The sequence below is a fragment of the Capricornis sumatraensis genome, chromosome 20, assembly GCF_032405125.1.
Source record: "Capricornis sumatraensis isolate serow.1 chromosome 20, serow.2, whole genome shotgun sequence".
Taxonomy (NCBI): Eukaryota; Metazoa; Chordata; class Mammalia; order Artiodactyla; family Bovidae; genus Capricornis; species Capricornis sumatraensis.
The window spans coordinates 42342809-42365840 of record NC_091088.1 but is presented as its reverse complement, the minus strand read 5'-3'; the positions used below and the strand labels follow the sequence as shown (position 1 = coordinate 42365840).

Below are 23032 nucleotides of genomic sequence, written 5' to 3'. Positions count from 1 at the left end.
TGATTAATTTTGCCACATTAAAAATTATTATAGAAGGGTAGATACTAAAAAAGTATGAAAATTGATATTTTTACTTTGATCTAGTATATATATATTTTCTGGAGAAATCTAAAGGTGTGAAAGGAGAGGATTCTTCTATCCCCTTAAAAATAAACGAACTAAAAGAAAATGGATCCAATGGCCACTGTTAAACCAACAAGTAGAAGCAGGATTGTTTTTCTAAGGTCACAAGGCACAGCATGAATTCTGGCATTAGGCCTTTCCACTGAGTGCCTCTAGAGGGAAGATCAATTATCTGTTTCCTCTCCTCTCTTTCACTTCTAGCACCTTCTGGCCCCTCTTCCTTTCTATTTACCTCTCATCTTCCTGTTTCCTTCTACCTCCCATTCCATTTCTAACGAATTATTATTGCAAAGTTTAAAAGGAAGTATTGCTCAAGTTTATCTAATTCAATTTCACCAAGCAGATGGCAATATAAATGCCAAATAGTCAACTAAAGGAGTAAAAATATATATCCTACACCTCCATAATAAATGACGTTTACAAAAGCAAATGGAAGGGATAATATAGGTATTCAAGCAAAATCCTCTAATATAAATTGAGATCTATTTTCTAAATTCATAAAAAATCTATAAATTACACAACACAAATCTCATAGGTAGAGTAAATAGTTTTCTAACTTAATTTCATACTGTAACTATAGTCCTAACCATCCAGAGGCTATAGCTGGGGTAAAATGAATCATTCAAATTTTGTTTTAGCACTGCTAAATTTTAAGTGACTGTGGTGGCAACACAGCACAATGGCTAAAAAGGAGGCTTTTAATCCTGATCTTACTATATACTAGCTATGTGACCTTGAGGAAGTTATTTAAGTCTCAGTTTCATCAACTGTAGAACAGAAACAATAAAAGGCAATGGTGAGGGTAAATGACATAATACTTATAAAATTGTTAATAAAATCTCTGGCATACTGTGAAGAGCTTAAAATATGGCAATTTTTATTATTAGCTCTATATGCCTTCCACTGTATGCTGCTGCTTCTTAGGACTATCATATTCACCCAGACACATCTTCCAAGGGAGATAACACTTTTTGCAACATGAACATATTAACATGTTACCATTAATGGTGATAATTAACAAATGAAAATTATAACTATAGATGAAAAATTTCAGAAAATCATGTTTTCTGTTTCTTTTATATTTTCTATCTTTGGCTGGATACATTTATATTTATATTTTAACAATACTTCAATTAAATAGGAAATAAAGAAATAAACTACTGAAAGAAGAAATAATTATTAATAAAATAAAGTTGAGGTGGGTTCGAGGTCGGGGGGAAACATGTACACCCGTGGCTGATTCATGTTGATGTACGGCACCATAGTATTGTAAAGTAATTAGCCTCCAATTAAAATAAATAATTTAAAAATAAAATAAAATAAAGTTGACAACCATCTCTCAGTTCCTGCTAAGGCAGTATGATCTGAATTATCTAGCATCTCCTGGATCTGGTCTTCAGAGAGTGGCTATGGTCATGCTCAAAGTATTAGATCACATGAAGGAAGAACTGCATGTACCCCACTAAAATTGAAATTCCATCCTTATAATATTCAAGTTGAGACATATTGTGATTTACAGTAAACTAGCACCCATATTAGAAAAACTTCAGAATTCAATAAACCATCTACAGATTATTTCTTCTGTCCCTATCTGAACACAACAGAATGGACATGGAATCTACAAACTTTAAAAGAAGCATATTTATAAGTGAACATTATCCAGAAATAGTCCAAGGAAACACTAATACCATAACAAAATTTTCATAATAATGAAAAACAGAAGTCTTCTGAGTTCTCCTGAGATCACAAATATATTTACTACTACTCTTTTAAAACAAGGGTGTTTGCCAAGCTAACGTATAGGCATTCACATCTGAAATGAATTAAAAGGAAGAGAAAAATAAGATTTACTGTAAGGGTGAATAAGCTGACAAAACTAAGCTACAATTAAATAACAAAGGCTTTGTCAGTGTCTGGGGGTACCAAGGTCATAATACTCATAACCATCCAATGGGAAATTCAAATAAATGGAATTCACTCAGTATCTTCTGCTCTTCTGAATTCAGAAGCAAGGCCAAAGAACATAATCCTTAATGAAAATCTTCTTAAGGGATGTACAAAGGAAAAAATTTTCCTATGTATTACTTGTACTTATACTCATTACAGGGAAACCAGACTATATGGTGAGGCACATACAACATGACTGAATTTAAATACACACATATACACATCATTTATTTTCTATGCCAAGGTCAGCAAAGTAAGAATTTAATTTCCCATTATACTACAGCACTTGAATTTGTAATCAGAACTCTCACTGCTATATATTTACAAAGTTCTGCTTACCTTTGTTTCCTTATGTTCTAACACAAAACACTTAGTATCACAGCAATTTACCACAAAATGAAGATGCTGTGAAAATCCTTCAGATTTGTAATTTACTTAGGCAAACTATTCAAATTACTTTTTATATCAGTATAAGATTAACAGGAAACTACAAAATGCTACATACTTCTGAATCTTATTAGAAATTACCCACCTTTAGTTTAGTCTAGAAAACTTGACTATAGCTTTTAAAACATTGCAAAGTTTTCATGACCATAAGCTAGAGTATGTAATACAACTGAAATTTAGAGATATCTGAACGATAAACAGAAAATGGAAAAAACCCCTCTATATATTTAATGTCTTCATATTTTCTTACTTACTACATAAAATTGGAGAAGAGGGTGTTTGCAGTGTCAAAGTGGAGCCATCTTTCCTTGTGATATTAACTCGAAAAACCAATCTGGCACGAGTGCTCTTTTTCTTGGAACCAGCAATTCCTATTCTGGCTTCAACATCAGCATTCCTCAATTTCAATATCCCTACGCAGTCAACCCTAATACAGAAAAAAATATATTAATTGATATTTTCTGCTGTATAAATAGTAATATATTCTTAAACATTTTCTTTTTAAGTATAATTTGCTTCTTTATTAATTTTTGAATATGTACTATAATTATTCCAAATTTTTTAAAATAGAGAAGTATAAATTCTAACTCTTCATAACTTCTCTGGTCAACTTTTTATTTATAATAGTAATGGGAAAAAATAGTACAGAAATCACTATTTTAAAATCTGAACATAAGTTATGGTTTATAAGAGACACTTTTGCTTTAAAAAATTAAATTTAATTTAATTTCCTCTTCCTTTTTGTACTTAATTCAGATATTAAAATAAGGAACAGATTTTACTTGGAAAAAAACTAGCAACTGTCTCCCCCCAAAATGAAACACTATACAGCCATTAAAATGTACACTTTAAATATTTAATGTTATGGAAAAATGCTCATAGTAAGTGAAGAGTAGGTTACAGAGCAGTGAGTAGATTATCATCTCATTTTATCAGAAAAAAGGATGAAAAAATAAATGTCAAATTGTATTTAGTTCTATTAAGTTGGAAGTTGGCATTTGAGGAGTATGTTTTTAGCTTTTTATTATTACTATTTTTACTAATTTTAAAAATTTATTGTTTTTAACTTATAAGGAATAAGTACTATTTTTATAATCAGTAACTATCTTCCACCATATACATTTACTTTTATAATCTCAAAAGTTAAAAAAAAAACTTTATTAAGTATGTTTCAAAATTTCCCTTTTCCAACTTATTATTTCCCTCTTACTTATTCAAAATAGCTTAAAAAAAAAAAACACCAAGTAAAGAAAAGTCTTTAGCTATCCAATACAAATAATTACAACAAGGTCTATCCCATATCAATATTTGCTGCTGTTAAGTTTATCTTTCAGATTAAAGGTTCTCAACAAAAGGGTTAAGGAAAAAATATTTTAAATCCTTAACACTTGTAATATATTTCAGGAAATGAAAATGCGTTAACATGAAAAATAGGTAATCGTAGGACATCATTTTTTTTTTAACATAGGAAAACAGAAGGTAAATTTAGACTAACAATATGCTTTTTCATTCCAAGACTGGTTAAAGATACCACGAATGATGTCTGTCAGTTTCTACTGCAACACTACAAAAGTGGAATTTAGGAAAGCAAATCAAATTGGTTGTAATTTTAGTTTTTAATGTTAATATTATAAAACCAACATATAAGTCTATATTATTTTGCAAAAAGCCAGCATTCCACCTTGCTTTTATATCCTTGCTTTTCACTACGGAATTCTCTAGCAAAGGGCAAGAATTCATTTCCCCCATTACAATTCTGCCATAATCTATTCTTTTTATTTGCAATGCTTAAAACTAAAAATCTTTTATATTTACATTACAAACTAAAAACTTTTCCTTCTATTGCACAAGTGTAATGAACTAACAAAAAAATTTTTAGTAAGTACTCACGCCAGTGTCATATTGTTGCTTGGATCAAGGCCAACTTCTATAACAGTAGTGCCTTCGATATCCACTTCTTTGCAGGGAGTTGTATTTCGCCCAGTTACCCTGCAGGCCTGATAAAATCCATGTGGTTTCACTCGACCAGAGTCATTGCCCACAAACACCTGCAACACCACTGGTTCATTATGGCCTTCCAGCTGGAATGAGATAACATGGAGCATAAATACTAATTAGCATTCCAAATAATCGAACTGTAAAAATCAAACACTTAAGGTCAAGTCTTATATCATTATATTTATAACTGGATTACAGTAAAGAAATAAGTCCTCCAGAAAAAGAGGAAAAATGTTTTCATAAAGGAGAATTAGCTATATTTTTCAAGAAAACTTTTAGTTCTGCAACAATCACATTTTAATTAAAATTTTAGATGTGTAATGAAAAATTATCATTTGTAATTAATTTTTACAACCAAATGAGAATGAATACACAATCCTTTGAAGTATTTATAAATTTGTGGACTGCCAAAGCCTGTGGGTTACTCAGGATTTACCACCACCACTAACAGAAAATTCACTGAGCTGTGTTAGTGGCATCATCATCAAGTAAGAGTACACCTATTAAATTTTTACTCTGTGAAAGTTATTGGGTAGGAAAGCATTTGACCTTCAGCTATATAAATAATAGAGGAACGGGGCTTATTTTCATAGACTAGATGCATATATGCAACATCATAAAATCATGGGCCAGAGCATTATGATACAAAAAACTGCTGGTTCAAACCAGGACCTATGGGTCATTTACAGGTCGCAATTAAATTACTGTTTGTATGCTGACAAATAAATAAATTGGGTTCTTGATAAGGTTTATAGTTAAACATTGAAGCTGCTAACAGAACATAGAAAATCACAAAATAACTTGTACAATGCACATCAAACTGCTTAAAAATAACTCATAAATGTTTTTTATTCAAGAATAGCTGTATCTCAGTATCTATGGTATCATAATGAGTCAAATAACCAGGCAAATAAGCAGTCTACCCAAGCTGTTAGTCAGCAGTACCACAGAACAGTGTCTGACACACAGAAGGGTACCATATCTGTTGAATGAGTGAATAAATAAACTTTTAATATCAGGCAATTCATCCCCTATTACAGGCAATTAATATAACAATACTTCTATAGACAAGTATTTAGATAAAACTTACTTAAAGCCAGAGCAGTTAGGTTAAAAATTTCAAACTATCAAAATGTCTGGCTAAACAAATATTTACATAAAGCGTAATTTAAATGTTTCACTTGCCTGTTACTTGTCCTAAGTTTGGGGGACTAAAGAAGGTCTGGTGTGGTGAGCAGTAGAGGGGTAGAAATGATACTGTACATGTAACTATTAACCAACCTTATAATGGTCATGAGTAAGTTTCTTGATTTCAAGTTTCTGCCATTATTTCTTTCATGTATAAAAAGAAAGGCAGTTCAATGAAATGATGTTCAACTAAAACATTTACACAAACTGTATTTACAAAAATCTACCCTGTGACTAGCCAAAATTCCTCCCTGTTTAGTATTTTGCAAGGGGTAGGAACACTTGTTAAATATTTCCTACCCACTTTTATTTTGGTTTGTCTTCAAAGAGAGAAAGTCTTTATAATAAGGTAAGCCAGGTGCTGAAATTTAACTGCTCCTTCTTTTTCCTTTTAGTCTAAGTTCTGAAAAGCTAAAGACTCAATTGATATAATGGTAACCCACTCCAGTATTCTTGCCTGGAGAATCCCATGGACAGAGGAGCCTGGGGGGCTACAGTCCACGGGGTCGCAAAGAGTCGGACACGACTGAGCGACTTCACTTCACTTCAAACTGAAAACTTAAGTTACCTATCAACCAACTCTTTTCAGAGCTGAGTAGACCTGATTGCTTTCGACACCTCAAAAACCTTATTTTCCAAGTCCACAATAATTTCTACAATATTTATTTGGATTTACTTTAAAATATTTTTAAAATATAGGTTTGGAAAGAATGTAAAAGAGTTGCTACCAATGTCAAACATAAAGGGAAGATAGTTCATGATAGCCATATATTTTACTTGTTAGAGCACATTCTGCTTCCATTTCAACTAAAATTCAAATGACATCAAAGTAATAATATTTGGCTTATGATTCAGACTTTTACTTTAATTTCTAATATATACAGTGATTAGTTTTATTTTAGACAGCTTTTATTGGTTAAAAACAAAATGACTAATGAATAAAAGTGGATACAATTCTTCATTTACTGCTACATAAAATAAGTACCTTCACTGTAGGAAAGCCTTGCTGTGTTCTGTCCTTTACTGAGCCACGACTACCCTCAGTCAGGTACCGAGCTCTGTGCTGGGTCTCAGGTTGTACAACTATCTTCAGCTCCTTTCCCTCACTTTTAACAGGATACTGTCCACATAACATAGGACTCTTCTTTACTCCAGTTCCTTTTTGGTTTTCCAATGTTCTGAGAAATCAAAGCACAAAGTGGAAAAAGTATCAAAAAGTTTTCTACAAAAGTCATCCAAGATAAAGGAAGAAAGAGAACAGGCAATAACATTAAAAGCAACTAATTACCTTACTGACAAAATGAATACAGCCTAAGGAATGATACATTCCATAAGCAAAGTATCTTTTAAAACTTTGTAATTAAAAAGAATATGTGTGTGTACATATATATATACACACACATTAAGTCACTTTGCTGTATAGCAGAGATTGGCACATTATAAATCAACTAAATACTTCAATTAAAAAAACTAAAAATTGAATGTTGTAATAAAGTTGGACAGGGAAGACAAAGAATGCATATGCGTGGCAAGAGGAAGGAAGACTGAATGCAATAAACCAAGCATAACAGGAAAGAGAATAGCTAATGTCACTGTAACCTTTCACATTGTACTTCAGTCAAAATAAAGTTTAAAAATTACATATATGTGTGAGTGTTATATAAAGTTACAAGATTATCATTATCTTCTAATAGGTCTTGCAATGCAAAAGTAGGGGTAGCAAAAAGAAAAAAAAAACATAAAAGGCCTTAATTTTTCAGAGTATTTTCATTTGTGATTAAATAAGTAAAGCCTTTAGCATATAAAAAATGTATAATCTGGGCTTTACAGATAGGCAATTTAACTTATTTTTTTAAGTTGGGTTTCCAGTGTTTACTGATGTATTGCAGAATGTATGGTCGAAGAAATATTTCAAGTGGTGGTTAGGACTTCAGGTCAATGCATTTAATCTGAAGTACTGTAAATATGTGATAAAAATAAACAGTAAACAATACTATAGTTTAAAAATTACCTATGTATATTTAAAAACAGAGTCAGGGCCTACAATGCTTTTGGCATGATTTTCCCAGTCCTAAAGTTTACACTCATATTGAAGATACAGGATCCAAGAGATGACTGTGGCCAAAATCCTGTCCAAAAGCAAACAGGTCCCAGGAGAAATATTATGACTTCAAACATAGGTGGCTAAGCAGCCTAAAACCTAGCTCCAATGTTTACCTCTCCATTTTCTTTCTTTTTTTTAATAAAATTTTTTAAATATGTGGACTATTTTTAAACTCTATTGAATTTGTTACAATATTGCTCTGTTTTATATTTTGGGTTTTTATTTTTTTGGCCTTGAGGCATGTGGGATCTTAGTTCCCTGACCAGGGATCAAACCTGTACTGCTTGCATTGTAAGGTGAAGTTTTAACCACTGGACTGTCAGGGAAGTCCCTACCTCTGTCATTTCTAATCAGATTGTTGCCTCAGTAGTCAATAATAAACAGGGAAATGCTACATTCTCAGTGGAATTTGGGACTGGGGTGAACGCACGGCTAGGAAAGGGATAGAAGAATGGAGGGAAGAAGGGATGCAAAGGAATGCAGTCAGACTGACTGAGAAAAAGGGTTCTGAGGGGGAAGTACTTTGCTCAGTCATCTTCATATTCCTTTAAACCTTGCACAGTTCCCAAAACAAAGGATGCTTAAAAAGTATTTGCTGATGAAGGCAAACTTGTTGATGGAAGTTTGACTTAATTAAGTCAAAGATTACCTGTATAAGTAATTTAAAAGGCCCTGGAAGAAAAAATTCTATGAACAAAAGTATGGATTCAAAGTCAAAACAAAGGGCAATAAATTCTATTTTTTCATTATTCTGGGTAGAAACTCAAATCTTTGCAGTGAATACAGTATTTTGCATATGAAATTCTATAGTGATACTATTTTTTAATCATTTGAAAAATCAAAGCAGGGACTCCTCTGGCAGTCCAGTGGTTAAGATTGTGCTCCCAGTGCAGGGGGTGAGGGTTTAATCCCTGGTTGGGGAACAAAGATCCCACAAGCTGCACAGTGTGGTCAAAAAAATTTTTTTTAATTTAAAAATCAAAGCAAAAATATTCACTCAAACCATATAAAAACATCCCCAAATATGCACTGAAAGGGACTAAAACAAATTAGTTGTATTGATTTACTAGATTATAGATTATTTCTTATCTATTTTTCTGCATTTTTCAAATGTTTGTACTAATATCTATTAACTTTACAATGAAAAGTAGAGACTTTTAGTCTGACATATAAGGAAACTGTAGCACATCATTAATTTGGCAAGATATGGCTTTTGTATTCACTTATGCTAGCCAAAGCAATATTTATGAGGATAAATAAGATACTAAGCTTATTTCACTAAAACATTTCATTTGGGATGAAAACTATTAAGTTAATGAAGTATACACATTATGGTTTAAAGAACAACACAGGTAATCCGTTTCTGAAATTATACTTTTAAAAGCCCTTAAAACTAACTTTATTCTCTAGGTTTAAATGTAAAAATGGAATGCACACATATTTAGATATCAAGCTGTGTAAAACAGAACATCAACTAATTATTAGAAAAGTATTCATTAAAATTACTAATTTTTACTGCATTATGGCTTAAGGAAAAAATAAGAAAATAGCAGCTATTTGTATGGGATTTTACTTTTAAATTAACTATCTAAAAAGAAAATCCACTATCTTGCCATATTCCATTCAGAAGTCTTAAAATGACACTTTAATTCCTTTGTGCTGCACATCGTTCTGGTTGCCTGTCACAAAAATAATTTTTACTACAAAATGCCTAAAACAGTTTCACATATATCATATCTTAATTTCTACGAATATCTAGAAGAGACCCTGGGCTACTGATTCTCAGGATATTTAGGTGAAGAATTTAAGGAAAATATGGAATGCTTAAATAACTGAGTAGTTTTTTAAAAATAGTTTTGTTTTCTTAGCAAATTCTTTCATTTAACATTTTAATTATACAAAATGCTATTTCTATCTTGAAGATAAATAAAAATTGCTGTACCAAAATATTTGAGAGTGTATTTTCTATAATGTAGCTTTATATAAATTGAAATTTTATGGCAAAATTTCTTTCATTTTCTAACATCTATGAACTTTTTTTGAGATTCTCTTAACAATTGTTTCCAAAGATCTAATTTTTTTATATTCACATATGGTTTTATCCTTTCCTCAATATAGTTCTTATAAATTCAAAGTTTAAACTTCTTCCATCATTTTCATAGGCTAGTGTCAAATGTTTTTCCATTACCTAAGAAGCTGGACATTTCTTCTGCTGCTTGATGAGTTTCTGTTCCATGAATTATTTCATGAGAGATTTTGTCTTGACAAATGTTATTATACTTTCCCTGGGTAACCTCAAATCATTTCTAAGATATATCTATCATACAAAAGCAGAAGCAGAAAAGATGTGTCAAGATATCTTTTTAACAGCAACTGCAAATCATGTGTGTTGACTAACTGTTAAGTCAAAATTTTATTTGTTCTTCATCTGAACTTTTAACATTTTTTCAGTATAAAAATGAAAATCTCTCTTATGGAACTTAAAAAAAAACCCCACTTCTCCACAGAAGCCCAAATAAACACATACCTGTATTTAACGATAGACACATATGTACCTTTTATATCTAAGCTACTATGTTTCAGAGCATTATTCTACAGGTAATAGTTCTACAAAATGTCCTACAATTGTTAGGACTCTGCTAACAGCAATACTTTTGGAAAGGGTATATAAACATTTTTTAGATAATTTCTTAACCTGAACTTTCTAAAAATGAAAAATATTTAAATGGGCATTTTTATTTAACTACGTCACCCCAAAGGAGTAATGGGCATTTTTTATTTAACTTCATCACCCCAAAGGAGTTTTAGATCAGAGAAGAGAAGAGAGTAGTATAGAATAAACATTGCTTAAATGGTAGGTATTACTTTTAAAATATACTGAGAAAATATTTAAGGACAAGTTTAAGAAACACTAAAGATATTCTCTGTAACTATCAATCAGATTTTTATCTAAAAATCCACCAATTATGTAATCAAATAATGAACCAATCAAAAGCATCTCCATCATATTCTGTGACAACCTAAACTTGTAGGAGATCCTGGTCAACTAAAAGACCATCCAAAAAAGTAATCTCTCAAGATCCAGTAAGTTAAACTTTATCAAACTACATTGAATATACTGTAGGAAAATGTAATCAGAAGTCTAGCAATTAAATGTTACAATGAAAGTATCAAAGGAATTAGAAAGTTAAGTCACAGGATTCTGTACTTTAAGAAGTGAACGTACTGTAATATAGCTACTGAAATATATTAAGTATGTGTTGTAAACTGGCAGAAATGAATGAAAACTCAAAATAGTTTTCTGATTCTGTTCTATTACCCTTTAAATACATAACCCAGAATCACAGAAAAAAAGTGATATATTTATTTATAAAGAAATCCTAAACTGGCAAAATATATTAAACAAAAAACTTAAAATAAATACATGAATCTAAATTGAGACTCAAACTATCAATTTAGTTTTTTGTTTTCATCAAATAAAAGGAAAATTATTTCATCAAATAAAAATGGAAATAAACTGAATTATATGGGGGAGACAATGTGAAAGATAAAACAAATTAGCCCTCTGTAAAAGTCTGTTTTAGCTAGGGCCATAACATTACTAGCTATCTCAATGAGTAAAAATATTTTAAAAATCTTTTAAAGTATAAATTCATCTGAAATTTAAGTTATTTCTTAAACAGATTATTTTCATTTTTTACTACTAATCATACCCTTACTAAGATACCTACTGGCAAAATCTGCTGGTATTTTATTATCTTCTTTTGTGAAACCTGATCATTTTAAGTTAAAATTTTCATGTTATATCAATGATAAAATTAGTATCTTTGCTTTAGATGCAAACTTGAGCTAAGCCTTTAAGAAAAATGAGGAATGACTTATTTTTTTGTTTTGCATAATGGTGAGAGAACTTTAAAAAAAATGTGAATACCAACCCATTTCCTGCTTTTGAGTTGCCTTTGTTGTCCGTGGTAAGCTGAGAAAGCACATAGTGAGGTGCTTTGGCACTGTCGGCATCAAATATATCCATATTAGATTCTTCACAATCTCGTCGTTTGACCCCCGGCCTCTGCTTTGGATTTCGTTTTCGTGATTTACGAGGTACCTCAGTGTTATCATTGTAGGAACTGGTGCTCATGTTACTGAAGTTGGAGGGGGAATCCTCCATCCACATACTGCAGCTCTGCTCAGATTCCAATCCACACCCCTCATCCTGGCAGGACATCCGACTGTTATCCAGCAAGTCCTCAGGTGGTGGTGAGATGTACAAGACTGTGTGCCTCTTCGGTGTTGATGGATGCTGCTGAACTGTGTTACTGGTTAACTGCTTTTCACTTACCCCTCGGTTACTTACCCCCAAGGCTGAGGAGCAGCTCTCGACTTGCATAGCCTTGCTGTCGGTGACTGAGGTAGAATAAATGGTAGGGCTGGAAGAGGTGGTAAAGGAGCTGCAAGCACCGCCCATGGAGGAAGAGGAGGGAGCTGAAGAAGCATCTGCAGTGTACAATTTAAGAGTAAATACACTATACATGTTTCAACCTACGCTGGCTAGCAGTCCCAATGAAAAGTGATTTGTGAACTGATTGTTTTCCCCACAATGAATAGTTGGAATTTGGTTAAGTTTTAGAATATAAATGCTTCAAGCAATACAAGGCCTAAAAAAGCACAATTTAAAAAAAATGCCAAAATAGCATTATTTTACTTGTTATAATTGATAGATTTTTAAAAATCTAATTTAATGTTTTAAGCTGTAAAGCAAGAATAAAGCTTTTATTGCCTCAGCTGGATATTTCTATTGAATTTTAATCATTTAAAATAATAAAAAAAAAAACCCCAATATGAAATATATGCTTGTGGTCCACATTCAATGCCAATTAAATAATTCATTATAGAATTTGAAAAGTGGGACTGTGCTTAGCCACAAAATATTAAAATAAGTTTCTAACCTATGAAGCAGAGAACTACAGGTCATTTTTAATGCAGACACTCCCTGCTTCAGAGGCAAATCCTGGAATAAAAATATGAGAAAATAAATGAGAAAAGAGCTGCTGATTATTCCAGATATCAATTATAAAATGAGAAATAAATAGAAAAAATATATAATCAACTGAATTGGAGGCAAAATGGAACTGGTACCGTAACTATGATTATTTTAAAATCTAGAAGAATAAAAATGAAAAAGGTTTGATTTGGAACAGGCTGGGCTGCAGAAGATAAGCAAGTTAACTACAGAGGGTCTCCAGAAGTTAGAAGTGGCAGTTCAAAACCATGATCTCTAATAATACCATCCTTTGTGGCAGAATGAAAAACAGAGGAAGGACTTATTTATGGATAGATTTTTCTTGTAAAGTACTTGATTAGACATTCAGCACTTGGTTACCACTGTCCATTTACTCTCTCTTTAAAAGGTCTACTTGATTTTAACTGCTAAGAGAATTTCTTCAAGTGAGTAAACAGTACATTTTATTGACTGAAGTCTAATGAAAAAGAGTTGAACAGAAAAAAAAAATCTCTGGAGAGAATCAGAATTATTAATAGTTCTTATAAGAAGGTTTTTCATAAAATCATTTCCCTTGCCTATGCCTAACCGAAAAAGTCGAAAGTAGATCTTTTCAAAATGTGTGGCCACTAGCACATCAGTTCATTGAAAAATACAACTACTAAACCCTTTAACAACATAATCTATGGAAGCACACTTATGTTACAGTTGGAAGTTATCAATCCTATACAATTTTATCTTGTATAAGATACAGAAGGGTTTATAATCATAAACATATACAAAAATGAAAATAGGCAACATGTGACAACTAAAAGTATTTAAATTGAAATTAATTTTTATCTATAGCATGTATGCTACTGTTTTAAAGTGGCATGATAAAATTTAAAACTGTGATGTGCAGTAGAATTGCAACATCCACATTAATTATGTAAAGAGTGAAATGTAAGAATGCCAATGTTTAGATAATCAAAAGCCAAGTGCCAAAGATCTACTTTTAAATTGAAAAAATGCACCAAAACACTAAAATCACTGAAAGAACTAAATTCACCCACAATTTTTCACTGCTGTCAAGGCTGAAGAATACTGTTACTAATATTAGCCATAAATAATGTAATCTACATAATGCCACATGGAAAGATTTTTCTCAACTACCATGAGTTAAGGCACTTAAAGCAATTAGATGATACCAGTTCCATTTTCCAGTTTGTATCCTTGTCAAATGCAGTAGTTGAAATTGGAAAAATTCAGTCACTTTAAACTGCATTCCAATTTAAAGAAAAAATTTATCAATTTTGTATCATGCATTAATGCAATGTTTTCTTAGTAAACAAATATTTTAAAAGATTTGTAAAAACTACAAAATTCTAGATACTAATGTCAGTGACAGTTTAGGAGCTGATTTGTAGCCACTTTGGGTTTAAATAACAAGGTTTTCCTTATTATTTTGAAAAATATGACAGAATTCATTTTAGAAAAGATAAAAAAAGGTATCATGTCTAACATTTCTCCATCTGTTCCAACTATTGGCAAAAAAGAAACTACATGTTGTATGTATGAGCCTGTGTTCATCATTTTCAGAGAAATACAAGTATGCAGCATGCAGTATTTGCAGCGGCACACACAAAGCACACAGCATGAATGCTGTGAACTTGTATTTCTAAGAAAATATTTTTTCCCACCCACTCTTTGAATCTAGGTACCACACAAATGAGAACGCAGAATATGAATATCTCAGGGATCCCTGTCCATGAAAGACGGAAAGTTAGGTAAAATGTAATCATGAACTCAAAAGTAAGTTATATGATATTTATGAATTTAATATGCAAGATATAATCTAGCATTGCTCTTTAAAAGCATGCGTGATTAAATCTTGTAAGTCTTATTTAAAAATCATGGTTATAAAACCCAATTGATATACCTGTACATAAATATCTGTTCTGGGACAGGTATGCCAAACTGTGATATCATACCCTACAGAAGTTAAAATATTCTCTATATTTTCCATGGACATCTAACACACATTTTGAATATTATACCTGCAGTTTGCTGGATATACTTATTAAATTAAAAAGTTCATGAGCACAATACTATTAAAGCTGAAAACATAAACTGTCAAAAGACAGTAGCAAGCATCCTTTAATTTTTTAAATTATTTTTTAAAGGTTACCTCAGTTCGATCCTAAATTACTAAAGTTCTACTTATTTTAAGAACATAATGAATATAAGACAATTTTTTGAACTATAAAACTCTTCACAATAGTATCATTGCTTCTCTGATGCTGATGAAGATGGTGTATAAAACCCTTCACAAAAGCATGTTACATTTTGGTTAGGAAAACATCATCTAAGTGCATTAATAATGCCAGGTGAGGTGGTAAAGTAAGGGATACGAACTGTGGGCCCCCAGAAAGCATGGACAACATCCTTCTCATCTTAGACTCCCCAGACACGTAACATACTATGACTTTCATGTAGTAAAAATTCTACTTTTTAATTAAATTGATTTATGGGAAGGTCAGTATTTCCTATGTACGCTGAGTTACATTAAACTGGTAAATAAATGTACTGATGTGTTAATAACAGACATATCAGGTTTAAAAAAAAAAGATTTAATACTCAAAATGCTTAGACTGTATCTTACTATAGCAACATTATCTGCTAGAGGGAAAGTTTGGAAGTAACTTAAAAGAGTTTAGAGGTAACTTACCTACTATTTCTACAAAAATGTGCTAAGAATCTTTTTTCTTAAAACTCAGATATAAGTCAAGTGACTTACTTCTGTGCATGCATGCTCAGTCATGTATGACTCTTTGCAACCCTATGGACTGTAGCCTGTCAGGGTCTCTGTCTATGGAATTTCTCAGGCAAGAATACTGGAGTGGGTTGCCATTTCCTCCTCCAGGGGCTCTTCCTGACCCAGGGAATGAACCCACATCTGCTGCAGGTGGATTCTTTACCACTGAGCCACCTGGGAAGCCCCTACATACTTGTGTATTAATCCATAAATTTACTAAAAAATTTAGCAAATTATTAATATTACCTATTAAAAATAAATGCATAAAATATAGCAAGAACATTTTAGATTTCAAATCTGTGGATGAAGAGCCAAGGATACAGAATGCCAACTGTAAAGTAACACATGGATTTTTGACTGTGCTAAGGGACAGCACCCCTACTCACTTCAACCCTCTGTCATTCAAGGGTCAACTGTATTATTAATTTGTTTGGAAAGATGAAAATGGAGTTTTAAATGATACTACATAGAGAAACCTATGTATATTTTACACAGTTTGCTTTAAATTACATTTTAAAATTGAGAACTATTAGTTCTAGATTTGTAAACAATAAATTAAATTATCACATCATTTCAGTGCTTTAAATACTATAAAAAAGAGATGATACTTTGTGGACCTAACTAAACTTTTTATAGAAAGCTATGAAACTAGAAACATTCTTTAAAGACCTCAAAAGAAATACCTTTCACTGATTTTAAAAAATATAACAGAAATGACATTTAACTAAGCTTCCAAGATAAAAATGTGGTCCCTAGGATTTAAATATGTACTTATATTTTATAACTTTTTAACATCAGTGCAAAATCAGTTGAGTTTCCTTAAAAAAAAAAAAAAGCCATAGAAATTTACAAGTGTGCTAAGTGAACCAATAGTGGAACGGGAAGGAGTAAACAAGACTCTTCAGAAAATAGTGATAAAAAACAACACAGGTTATCTGGAAACCACTTCTGGTCTAAAACACTTACTGTTCAGCCTAAGTTATTCTTTTTAAGTATTTCATTTTTCTTACTGGTAACAATGACTTCAAATCTAAACATTTTGTTTGATAAAAGTCACCAGATATAAGAACATATTTTCAGATCAAAGAAGAAAGATATTGACAGAAAAAATTTTATAAGGCCAACATTCATGTTGCCAAGGGACTGAAAAATCTAGAACACACAAAGTGGCTGCAAACCTGCTTTGTCAACACCTTACATGCCAACCTTCGTTTTCTACTTTTCTTCTTCTTCTTCTTAAAATATTAACGTAAAGTATAAAACTTTACATAAAGCTTTAGTTTCAATCAGTATCAATACACTATTTAGAAACAAAAAAAGAAAGGAAGGAAGGAAGAAAGAAAGAAAGAAAAAAAGGCTTATGAAGAAGTCTGAAAACGAGACCGACCTATACCCTGGGTGAGATTGGATGGGTTAAGTGTCTCTGGCACTATTTGTCTTCACTATTGACAGACACTGTCACACAACCCACCACACGATGCCTGTCTCTGAATGGCGAAGCTAGAATGCAAGTTAAGTGTATTAATAGAAAAAACAACTAGCATCCCAGCATATAAAATAAGCAATCCAGATTACTTTACCAAAAAACAAAAATAAAAACAAAACAGAAAAAAAAAACCAAAACCCCAAAATTGTAGTGTCTATCATTTAATTTACATGTTTAAAACAGTTTCAATTTCTCATTTGTACTTTTCCCACCCAACATAAATTTATATGTTACAATAAGCAATGTTTTAAAACAAACTTTAAAAATTTAAATTAACACCCAAATAAATGCATATGGGAAAATTTCTTATTCAAAATTTTTGTTAACTCATATTCACCAATTTGCTCTTGTTTACTAATGCAATCTAATCCATAAGCCAGAATGCTTTAAGTGTTTTTAAACAGTTCCCTTAACCAAATTTCCTTAAAGAGCAGAAAATGTTATGTTCTGACAAATACATAAAAGCAGAAAAAAAAAAAACTGCATTTTACAGCAAAAGAGTATTTTCATTACTCAGGCCAGCTTCCAAACACTTCTTCATACCCCTCCCCTACGAAGTTACTAATGTACATTAAAAAAAAATTTTTTTTTAATTAAAAAAAAATTTTGCTTGTGCCACACAGCATGTGGAATCTTAGTTCCAATCTAGGGATTGAACCCATGTCTCTGCATTGGAAGCTTGGCGTCTTACCACTGAACTGCCAGAGAAGTTCTAATTTATACTTTTAAATTAGATATGCTACTGTGCATAAAATGCTTTATCCCAGTGGCTCTATTTTTTAAAAAATTAGCTCTACTGCTGAAACTGAAAGGTTTGTTACTGATTTACTACAGATCATCCTTTTCTCCTCCAGTTCATCAAACTGCCAGTCAGAATTCTAATACTATACAATAACTACTCTCCCACTTTTAATCTAAATTCTCCTAAAATAATTATTTTTACCTTGTCTGAGTGCCATTAATAAATATATTCACATAATATTTATTAAATAATCTTTATTGAAAAATAAAATGCTTACAACATTTCCAAGTGTCCTGACACTTAGAGCAATGTTTTTAAAATATGTATTTTGTCCTATTCAATCCTAAGTATATAAGCACAGGGTAAAACAGGTACTAAGTACACATTATACAATTTGTTTTTTAAATCTTCTAGGAAGAGACAGATGCCTTCTGTCATCCAGTGATTTAAATACTACTAGGTTGGACACGACTGAGCGACTTCAGTTTCACTTTTCTCTTTCATGCATTGGAGAAGGCAATGGCACCCCACTCCAGTACTCTTGCCTGGAAAATCCCATGGACAGAGGAGCCTGGTGGGCTGCCGTCTCTGGGGTCGCACAGAGTCAGACACGACTGAAGTGACTTAGCAGTAGCAGGTAGCATCAATAGTTGATATTATCCTCACCCTCAAATAATTTAAACACAATAGGGAATAACTATACTAGCTGACAACTGTATTTGTTGTTGTCAAAGACCCCAGGAAGAATAGGTTTAAAAAAAATAGACAGCAATCATACTACCTGAAAGGTAATGTTTACTTGAAGACAAAAAGAGAGATTACCACCACATTAACTTAAGGACTGGAGAGAAAAAGCAGTTCTGAGGGATGCTATTTGAAGGTCACTTCAATGCTTTATCATATAATACATTTTAAAATAGTTTAGATTAAATAATAAAAGCACTCCTGCCAACACCAGTCCAATGTCTTTACACTTCTTTTTTTAGAAGTGACAAAAACAGGAAAAGAAACTCAAGTGTTTAGAATGGTTTTATACCTGGATCTGGATTAGAGTGTATATTAGATCCAACTGTAGATAAAACGTCTAGACAAAAACCAAAAGCAATAAATTGCTCTACTAAAAAGTTGTGGTAATCGATCACCCAACTTTATCATTTAATTTTTTAAAAAGTGGGAAAAGCATTCTAGGAAGAATATTTAATCAGTCAAATTTGCATAATCATCTCACTGGGAAATGTCTGTTCTCCCTATGATTCATCATCCTTCATCCATGTTTTTTGATTTACAAAGGTTCCTAGTGAGAGAGTGTCAACATTAAAGACTTGAGAGAGTGTCAACATTAAAGACTAACTCAGAGAGAAAATCCCACAGCCCATGTGTTGTCTGATACACAAAACTCCAAAATAATGTAAAAAACAGAGAATGGAAAGAAAGAAGCAAAATGCTTAAAAACTTCTTTTCATAAAAATAAGATCTATTTTTAAAAACCTTACTAACAAATGAAAGGAGAAATCCATGTGGGAGGGAAGTCAATGTTCATCTAAACATTATTAATCATCAAGCAACATTAAGTATCTATTTTCTTAATAGCCTTAAGAAAGTTGTCATTACTGTCCAGTTACAGGGGTAATATGAAAAATTTACTTAATTTCCACAAGATTCTGTCTATATGACAGAAATGATAAGATAGCAATCAGATTCATATTAGTTCTTTATGATTCCAAAGCTCAAGCTGATTTTACTGTACTTCACATATAGGAAAGAAAAATAATGTCACAAATAGGTGAAGTCTCTTGTTATCTTCTACCCTTATCAATTCCCCTCACTGTAGTACAGTTGGAGTGTCTTTATATAACTTAATTACTATTATTTATATAACTAATTATTATAAAACAGTTATGGTAATACCTTTTGCTTATTATCAATCTTATCGGTAACATAAAAAAGTAAGCTTACTTCTGTACATTAACTTATTAATGTGAAATTCTACAAAACACAGGGAAAAAAGAAACTGTGTCTATTTGATATATGTATTTTGTTTATGAATAGTTGAGGATCTGTGCAGTTTCAAAATGCTATTTCTAAAACTCGGATGACACAAAAATGTGCTTATTGTATCAGAAAATGAATAAATCACAATATTTATAAAAGCTGCTAAAAATTAAGAGGACAAAAAAGGTAAATATTTAGGGAATAAATCATTAATAAGCCATGTGTACTTTTTGTCAATGAAAATTTACAACATGGACAGTCTCCCAAATTGGTAATTGTTTCTGAATTAACCATTACGGTTCAAGTCTGCTGATGCTTTTTTCACTCTAATAATGCAGATGTTAGTAAACATCTAAACATAGGTCCATACACAGATATTTCTGTATGTATAAATGTATGTATTTATATGGAATTTTAAAAGACAGAATGAGGAGTAGTTTTAAAACCTACATGGCAACATGTTTGTAACTGACTTCCTTTTGGAAATGGCCCAGTTTTCTAAGAAAAGTAGGAATTGATCATATGGAATAACCAAGATCAATGCACCTTTCAGTTTACAACAATATCTAAATAAAGCTGTTATTTAAGAAAAATACCTGCCATATCTCTTTAAAACTCCTAAATTCTAATGTGACTGTTTTAGTTCTTCTTAGTAATTCTTACTAATATATTTTAGTGTCTTATAACCTACACTATGGGGAGCTTCCCTGGTGGCTCAGAGGTTAAAGCGTTTGCCTGCAATGCGGGAGACCAGGGTTCGATCCTTGGGTCGGGAAGATTCCCCTGGAGAAGGAAATGGAAACTCACTCCAGTATTCTTGCCTGGAGAATTCCATGGACGGAAGACTGTAGGCTACAGTCCATGGGGTCACAAAGAGTCGGACATGGCAAAGAAACAACAAAAAAAATCCTTTCACAACTTGCATTTTTTATCTACTCCTTGAACAACTCCTTATTTTGCCAAAATAATAATTTCATATGGATAACTTTCTGTTAGAAAAATGGCCTCTGTCTTAATTACCAAAAACCTACAATATCTTCAGGAAGTCTGTACTTTAAAACTTTTATATATTCACATATTGAATCTCAAACTACTAAGAAACTTTCTAGTGGGATAAAAACAGATGTTTTTAAAAAATGGTTTAAAATACAAATTCCAGACTGCTGATATTCAACTACACCTCCAGTCTGTGACACCTGGCCCTCTGGAGAGGGGAGACATTGTGAGGAAGGAAGCCCTCTTTCCCCTACTCCCAATCCAGGGTCTTACCAAACTAAAGATAATATAAATGACAGTATTAAAAGTGTGTATAGTGTAGAGACAGAAAAGGAGGTTTCAGAGACATTCTTTTCCCCAATATTCTGGATTGTGGATTAGCAGCATCATGTTTACTCAATCCTTCAGTAATACGTAAAGGGAAAAAATATAGCTTGGCGAATCTGAGAAACACATTTTTAATAATAATTTAAAATGTACATGAATATCTATATGCCCAGTCTCTAAATTTTAAAATTTAAATTGATTCAGAATTTGTGAAACACAAACCTTTATGGCAGAACTAGAAGTCTGTTCCCACCAGGCCCTCATATCTGATAGCAGCCAATCCAGCTCCTTCAAAACTCTGAAGAATTAACTACATCAAGAGTCATCATTTTTATGCATTTCATATTAAAACAGCAAATGCTATAGATTAAAAAATAAATCACAAAAGTCTAAATTAATGTTTCTTTCCCTAAATATCTAGTCTTTTGGCCAGGAAACACTGAGTAACTGGTTATTTACTCCAAAACTCTTTTTGACATTTATGTCGCTAAGGATATTAATATGCCAAATTTTTAAAAAGCAACTCTAAATATACATACTAACTGAACTCCCTATAATAATTATTCTGCAATTTAAACTCTCTTACCTATAATGTTATATGATGAGGGCTCTACCAATAAGACACTAAAATTCTAGAATGAGTCTATGTTGATTAAAAATAAATATGTGTAAAAAAAAAAACAAATGGGTTTTAAATCACAGAAACTTTCTGTGTGTGTGAATATATGAAAATTGTCAAGGTCACCTCCTTACTCTTCACAATCTTACAATGTCAATAACTGCTTGATCTAATAAAAGACTATTACTTCAGAATATTTCCTTTAGTTAATTCTTACTTTCATGATTTTTCAACTCAAAGTCTTCATTCTAATTTATCTGGAGAGGATTATGGAGGGAGAAAGGGAGAGAGGGAGGAAGGATCAACATTCCATTAGTGACTCAAATTCAAAAACTTTCAATATTTATATATAAAAACTTCTAAAACTGAGTTTGGTATTATTTAAAAGGAAGTGTTGTTCTTTTTCCAAATCTAGCTAACATTTTTCAGCTTTTAAAAGGAACTGGATCTACTGTCAACAGATGTTAAAAAGCACAGAAGAAACAGACTTTTAGTTCTATACAGATTCAAAATGGCTTAAAAAAAAATCTCAAAAGATACAAAAGAAATCAGTTAGTCAATTTCTACCTGTGGATTTAAAGTGAAATATTTCATTTAAATTTTTTAAAAATATTTTATTATCTGATACTATTTTAAAACTAAATACTTATATTCCAGAAAAAAATATTCAGTGCATATAAAATGAAACCAGGTCATCTTTACAATTCAATTACCAAAAAGTTCACAATTAAATCCACAGAATCTGTTAGAAAATGTCTGGCAACACATGAACAGTGAGCAGGGCTGGTATGTTTCTTGGCCATGGTTAAAGTTTTCCTGCCCTCAACCAGGAAGGCTGCAGATTACACTGTACGGCTCAGGGGAAATATTGGTACACAAAGTGACTGGACTTAGGTTAATGCAAATAAGAAAAATACCCAAAGTTCTACTTCAGTACCAATATCCTCATTTAAACCACAACCTTCCACTTCACTGTTCTCTTTGAAACAAAAATAATTTACTGAGAACAATCCTCTGATGGATTTTAAGTACCATTTTAAAAGATGAAAAGTATCATATTGGGCAAGAAACCTCTAATTAGTAAGAGACAGATAAAGCTTCAGAGTATGTACATATAATTTTCTAACTTCTTTTAAAAAGCCAAACACACTTAGTAATCTGCAAACCCAACTAAAAAAAGAATTACAGTTGGGCAATATAGTATTATTGAAAGCATTCTTATTATTTATCATAATCAAGACATTTTCCTATTAATTTATCTGTCAATCTT

The 23032-nt window shown here is 31.8% G+C and overlaps 1 protein-coding gene across 2 annotated transcripts in view; it reads right to left on the bottom strand.

Annotated features, from left to right (window-relative positions):
- The window catches only part of NFAT5 (nuclear factor of activated T cells 5), a 109915-nt gene that overhangs the window by 26679 nt on the left and 60204 nt on the right, over positions 1–23032 (bottom strand). For both annotated transcript variants that reach the window (XM_068991946.1, XM_068991947.1), the window contains 4 exons: positions 11743–12301; positions 6689–6881; positions 4408–4598; positions 2772–2944 (listed from right to left, as the gene is read on the bottom strand). In XM_068991946.1, the coding sequence (XP_068848047.1) occupies positions 2772–2944; positions 4408–4598; positions 6689–6881; positions 11743–12301 (1116 nt within the window). The remainder of the gene's footprint in view (positions 1–2771; positions 2945–4407; positions 4599–6688; positions 6882–11742; positions 12302–23032) is intronic.